This window comes from Gekko japonicus, unplaced genomic scaffold, assembly GCF_001447785.1.
Source record: "Gekko japonicus isolate JY-2015 unplaced genomic scaffold, Gekko_japonicus_V1.1 scaffold8556, whole genome shotgun sequence".
Taxonomy (NCBI): Eukaryota; Metazoa; Chordata; class Lepidosauria; order Squamata; family Gekkonidae; genus Gekko; species Gekko japonicus.
In genome coordinates, this window is record NW_015160491.1 from 1745 (window position 1) to 8358 (window position 6614).

General features: G+C 54.0%; 1 protein-coding gene across 1 annotated transcript in view; it reads left to right on the forward strand.

Annotated features, from left to right (window-relative positions):
• NGDN (neuroguidin) overlaps window positions 1–5461 on the forward strand; it is a 5783-nt gene extending 322 nt beyond the window's left edge. Inside the window, exons 2-4 of the mRNA XM_015418087.1 lie at window positions 1584–1707; window positions 1869–2037; window positions 5284–5461. Of these exons, the coding sequence (XP_015273573.1) occupies window positions 1584–1707; window positions 1869–2037; window positions 5284–5461 (471 nt within the window). The remainder of the gene's footprint in view (window positions 1–1583; window positions 1708–1868; window positions 2038–5283) is intronic.
• The last annotated feature ends 1153 nt before the right edge of the window (window positions 5462–6614 follow it).

Genomic DNA, 6614 nt, shown 5'->3' on the forward strand with positions numbered 1-6614 from the left:
CAGTGGGAGGGCTTCTAATGTCCTGGCCCCACTGGTGGACCTCCTGGTGGCACCTGGTATTTCTGGCCACTGTGTGACACAGAGTGTTGGACTGGATGGGCCATTGGCCTGATCCAACATTGGCCTCTCTTATGTTCTCATGTTCTTATGAGCTAAGACAAAAATGTGTGAGCTGGAGGCTAAAAAACTGTGAGCTGGCTCGCACCAAGTCAGCTTAGAAGGAACACTGATCCTAACTCCCTTCTTTGCAACAGTGTTCCCCGCTTCTACCTGGGATATAAAAGCTCCGGGATCTCCACTGTATCTGATGAAGGGCGCCTTGACACTGGAAAGCCCTGCACCCTGAAACTCTTCCTCTTCTCTTAACGTGCTACTGGACTCTAGTTGGTCTACTGCAGACCAAAATGGCTGCCCTCTGAAACAACCTTTTAGTAATGTGCAGGGTCTGACCATCCCACTGTCGCCTTCATTGCAGTGCGCCCCAGGAAACACCGGGTACCGGTCAGGTACCCAAAGAGTGATTAACACATGGAATCCACTGCCACGGGAGGTTGTGGCGGCTTCAAGAGGGAATTAGATAAGCATATGGAACAGAGGTCCATCAGTGGCCATTAGCCACAAGGTATAGGTAGGGGCTCTAGGGCAAGTGATCCTCTGTCTTCTTGGTGCTTGGGGGGGGTCAACAGTGGGAGGGCTTCTAATGTCCTGGCCCCACTGCTGGACCTCCTGATGGCACCTGGTATTTTTGGCCACTGTGTGATACAGTGTTGGACTGGATGGGCCATTGGCCTGACCCAACATTGGCTTCTCTTAGGTTCTTATATCCTGTCCGTTGGCCACCCTGGTCTAGAGCCACGATCCACCAAGTGACCTTCCTTTGAGGAGACACAGGAAGTGGCTACGCCAAGCGTTGGCTCAGTCCTCAGTTCATCTCTGTTCTAACCCGGGAACAATAAGCGATTTGTAGTATTTCCTCTGTCTTCTCTGCCCCCCCATTCTGCTTTCTCACTCATCTCCCCCCCGAGCACTTGTCTTTTAGGGTACAACATGCCCTAAACCTTATTAATCCCTCTTCATTAGCCTGCATGCAATCGCCCGTGATTTGTTTGTTCCCCAAACTGAGGACAACGGAGACCCAGCTCCAATGACCCCCCAGCTGGAGCTCATTTTTAGGTCCCCAAAGCGAGCTTTGGTGGAAATGCTCCCATCGGGGTGGGTTTGCCTTCTGTAGGGCAGGCAAGGTGGGGGAAGGAAATTGCCACGTGGATGGGAAGGAGCAGCGTTTGAAGAAGAGGCGATTGGATTTCTACCCCGCCCTTCGCTACCTGAAGGAGTTTCAAAGCGGCTGACAATCTCCTTCCCCTCCCCACGACAGGCACCCTGTGAGGCTGAGAGGGCTCTTTCGAGGATTGTTCGTGAGAGAACAGCTCTGAGAACACTTGTGACTGACCCAAGGTCACGGCCAGCTGACTGTGTGTGAAGGAGCAGGGAATCAAAACTGGTTCTCCCAGATTAGAGTCCGCGCTCCTAAACCACTACACCAAACTGGCGCTTGATGGCTGGGTTTCTGCCTCTCTCCTCAGCTCAGTGACTCGGAGGGGGAAGAAAGTGGAGAAGATGCCGCTGGCGCAAAGGGTTCTGGGAAAGAGGCCTCTAAAGGAGGGAGCAGGAAATACGTCCCGCCCCGTTTGGTGCCTGTACATTACGGTAGGTGAGATGCCGGTGGGGAGAATGGGAGGCCTGGAGCGCTCTGGAAACGGGGGCACCCAACGGTAAAGCACCATACCAGAGGCGGCCGGGCCCCGGCATCGGTGGGGTGTGTGTGTGTTTCCTTGACGACACTGAAACCTGCCTACGTGTTACTTCAGATGAAACCGAGGCCGAGAAGGAGAAGAAGATGCTGGAACAGGCGAAGAAGCGAGCCCTCAGCAGTTCCATCATCCGGGAGCTGAAAGAGCAGTATTCGGATGCCCCCGAGGAAATCCGTGAGGGACGCTACGCCCACGCCAACAGGCAGAGCCGGGAGGACGAACACCGGTATGCAGCAGAGGAAAGGGGGCGCGGGGGGGCTCTGGTGCGGGAGCAGTTGGGAGCGAGCAGAGAGACGCTGGAAGCCGTCGGCTCTTTGAAAGGAAGCTGGGCGCAGGGGCTTCTGGGAGGCCGGTCTGGAGCTTAATGGGCTACAGTGGGGCATGCTGGGAAACGGCTGGATTTTGCCTTTAGAACGTGGGAAGGTTCTAACGGTGGGCGGTGGTAGTGGAAAGCGCCATCAGGTTGCCGCCTCTGTTTGGCCAACCCCAAAGAGTTTTCAAGGCAAGAGACATTCAGGGGCAGTTTGCCATGGCCTGCCTCTGTGTCCCGACCCTGGACTCCCTGGCTGGTCTCCCCTCCAAGCAGGGCTGACCCTGTTTAGCTTCTGAGAGCTGCTGAGGTAGCCTGGCCCATTTAGGTCAGAACAGAAGAACTGGAGCTGGAGCATTCGGCGTGGTGAATGGCTGAAAGGACAGCTGCACATCACGTGGCCGAATTCCTGCCGTCTCCAAATATTTTTAGGAAGCGGCAGACCCCCCATTTATCTGTTTAAAACATCTATTCGCTGCCTTTCCGCCTTGTGGAACTCGAGGTGGCTCACCACGTGAATGAAACCACACGTATGGAAAACACACGCAAGAGGCCACCGTGTCGACCAAGACGGCCAATAAATAAAAAAACTAATCAGATGCAGTCCGAGATAAAACGGTCTTCAGCTGCTTCCTGACGATTGAAAGGGAGGGGGACGTTGCACTGTTCGTAATCTGTTGGCAGTTTTTTCTGCAAATGGGTTCCATTCCAGTGCTACAGTAACACCCCAAACGAGAAAAAGCTGGCTATTTCTGCCTGTGTGTCTTCTCTGTTTGGGGGAACAATAGGAAAGGGGAAAAAAGAAAGTGAGGGGGACGGGCGCATCTCCCTGGGAGGTTGTTCCATAACCGTGGGGCTACCAGCAAAAAGGCCCCGTCTCATGGGCCGGCCAGGTGAGCTTCTTGGACTGGCGGGATGCTCAGCTCCAACGCTCCCTCTAAGGTGTGGAGTCTCGTGAGCAAAAATTCTCCTTTGTGAGCGACTGGCATTGAAATCGTGAGCGAGCGATTTGGCCGCTGCATCAGTGAGTTTGCTCTGGAGCCCTCCTTCCTGAGCTAAGACAAAACGTGTGAGCCAGAGGCTAAAGAACTGTGAGCTTGCTCACACTATAACTCAGCTTAGAGGGAACACTGGCCAGCTCTCCCTGTGACTTTGCCCCAAAACAATGGAGGAGATGGGGCAACCTGTTTGGGAGCCCATAAAATTGGTGTTTGGGAGCCTGTAGAATTGGACCCTCTGGCTCAATGTTCTTGACACTTGGTGGATATCTTGGGGAGAGGCTCCAGTAGCTACCCTGTGAGTTTGGAGCCTCTCCCTCAACCCCCCCCCTCCAGCCCCCAGAATATATCCTATGTTTTCACCATTTTCAATGGCCCATAGGATATAATAAGGCCGAATTGCCGCCAAAATTCGGCGGCAATTCGGCAACAAACCGATTCAGATCAGAGAATCTGAATCGGCCCGCAACAGCCCAAAAGGGGCCCAAATGGGCCATTTTCAGGGGTGCATTCGGTTCACCCTAGTATTGATCATGATTAGATGGGGAGGGAGGGAAAAGAGAGAGAGAGAGAGAAAGAAGGTGTAAAGAAAGCAAATAGATGGGAGGGAGAGAGAGGTGGAAAGAACACAACTTTAACTTTAAATGCATCTCCCAAGACCCCCACGCCAGCTGGATTGGCTTGGAGAAGGGATTTAAAGAGACAAATGCCTTCTCCAAGCCGCCCGGCGGGAGTAGGGGTGTCTTTAAAAACACATATAAAGTAGCTTTCTTTCTCTGCTTCCCCCAGCTCAAGCCTACCCAGGGAAGGCAACACTGGCTGGGGAAGGGAAGACTGACTGGGGAGGCATGCCTCCCCTTCCCTTCCTCAGCCGCCCTGCCAGGAGTGGCACAATATTTGGCCACTGTGTAACACAGAGTGTTGGACTGGATGGGCCTTTGGCCTGATCCAACCTTGGCATCTCTTATGTTCTTATGTGTGAAAGAGCCGCATGCGGCTCCCGAGCCACAGTTTGGCCACCCCTGCACTAGGCATAGAGCATGGGTCACGGGGGAGGGTGGGGGGAGAGTCGGGAGGTAGTTGTGGATTTCCTGCATTGTGCAGCGGGGTTGACTGGATGACTCTTGGGGGTACCTTCCAGATCTGTGTAATCAAATTCACGACTGGAGTGTTTTTGAATGTGCTTGTGACGCCTCTGCTTGCTCGAGGGAGGCGTCTTTGCCTCTAGTCGCCGTCCCAGGGGTTGGCGTTCCCCTTTTTTAGGGGAACGGGAGGCCTCAGAATAGGGCGGGCTGCCTGGTTCCGTCACCGTAAGCGAGCCTGCACCCTTGAGAGCCACCAGGAACGTCTGCTGTATCGCCTCTCCCTGCGCAACGACTCAGCCAGCACGCCTCCCTTCTCCGACTCCCGCTCTCCACCTCCTTGGCCTCCCTTCCATTCCCCCTTTTATCCTCTCCTCCACCCCAGTCCTCCTTCCTATTGGCCGCCCGGTTGTCCATCACCAGTGGATCCGCCTCCCTATAAGAATGTCGACGCTCTGCCAGGAGCGGGGGTGTCTTGACCAATGTTCCCTCTAAGCTGTGGAGTCTGGTGAGCAAAAAATTGTACTTTATGAGCTACTGGCATGAAAGTTCTGAGCGAGCGATTTGGCTCCTGCATAAATTAGTTTGCTCTGGAGCCCCATCCTTCCTGAGCTGAGACGAAAATGTGTGAGCCGGAGGCTAAAAATCTGTGAGCTAGCTCACACTAACTCAGCTTAGAGGGAACACTGGTCTTGACCCCGCCCGAGGCAGCGAGCGTGGAGGCGGCGTGGCACAGTCATCTATGCTGGGGCGTGAAGGCTCCACGGGCCTCGGTGGCGACTTCTCTCAGAGGCTCGCCCTGCTGGCCCGTGTACGGGGAGGCGCCCTCTGGGGAAGGGGCCCGGCTGCGGCGGGGCGTGTGCCGCTCCCGACCTTTTTCTTCTCCTTGTCAGCCGCCCCGCGGCCCGTCCCGGGGCTCCGCGACCACTCACTAAGGTCGTTGGTCGCGGTAAGTTGGGTAGCTGTCGGGCGGGGGTTGAGCGGGGGCCCGCGAGAGAGGCCTGGGTTGTCGGAGCCGGGACAGCGCTTTCGCCCTCTTGCGTTCCTCATTATCCCTTGCCCTCTGTTGCTCCCTTGCTTAGGACCAGCTATGAGGAGAGCATGCTGATCCGTCTCAACGTCAGCCGGAAAGAGAAGGCCCGTCGGAGGCGTGCCGGCACCCTGGCCTCCCAGCTCTCCTCCCTCACCCACTTTGGAGACATCCGTGCGTTGACCGGGGCAGCTCCCCCATTGGACGAGGTGAGTCCGCAGCTCTTGTGAGCCGTTGGCCGAATGTGGCCGAATGTCAGCCGAATGTCAGCAGGCCGAATCCTAAAGGCGGCCGAATGTCAGCAGGCCGGTGGGGTGCTTGTTCGCACAGGCATGTTCTTTTTCTCTCTCTTCAGTTTTATTACGTTACGGTCCACGGCCAGATCCGGTTGACAGAATCATTATTCAGGTGTACAAATGTAGAAGCCAAAAGACTCCAGTTAAAATATAGAAATAGAAAATTTGGCAAAAGAACTAAATGAAATTATACCAAAAAGAGAAAAAATAGATTATAAAATACATAACAAGGCATCATAGGTGGTCATTTTTAAAATTTAAACTCAGGGATTTGAGAGGAACAAGAGCTGTATGAGAGACGTCCTGAAGGGAACTAAGTCGAGGCTCAAAGGGGCAGGACTGAAATTTCCTGAGCACTTGAATCGCCTGAGCACAAAATCTAGCAGTTAACTTAGTAATGACTGAAATTTTGTCTGTTAATAATTTGCCTAGAAGAAGAAGAGACTGGATTTATACCCCGCTGGTCACTCGGAGTCTCAGAGCGGCTTACAATCTCCTTTCCCTTCCCCTCCCCACAACAGACACCCTGTGAGGTAGTCGGGGCTGAGAGAGCTCTTTCCAGAACTGTCCTTGAGAGAACAGCTCTGACAGAACTATGGCTTGCCCAGAAGAAGAAGAGATTGGATTTATACCCCGCCTTTCCCTTCCCTGTCAGATGGGGCTGACAGAAACTGCTCTTTTTCAAGAACAGCTGTGCCAGAACTAGGGCTTGCCCAAGGTCATCCAGCAGGTGCAAGTGGAGGAGTGGGGAATCAAACCCGGTTCTCCCAGATTAGAGTTCGTGCACTTAACCACTACACCAAACTTGCCCATGGTCATCCAGCCAGATGCAAGTGGAGGTGTGGGGAATCAAACTCGGTTCTCCCAGATTAGAGTCCACACACTTAACCACTACACCATACTGGCTCTCCTAAGTGACCTAAACATGGCTTGTTCGCCCCTGCCACAGGTCTTTCTACAAGGGGAAAAAATTGACTTGCCTCGAATTTGTTTATAGAGGGGGCGACGGGGGGAAAACATGTCCCATTGTCCACCTCGGCTAGGGGGCAAGGGCGAATCCTCTCTGAGAATGCAGCCTTCTTATATC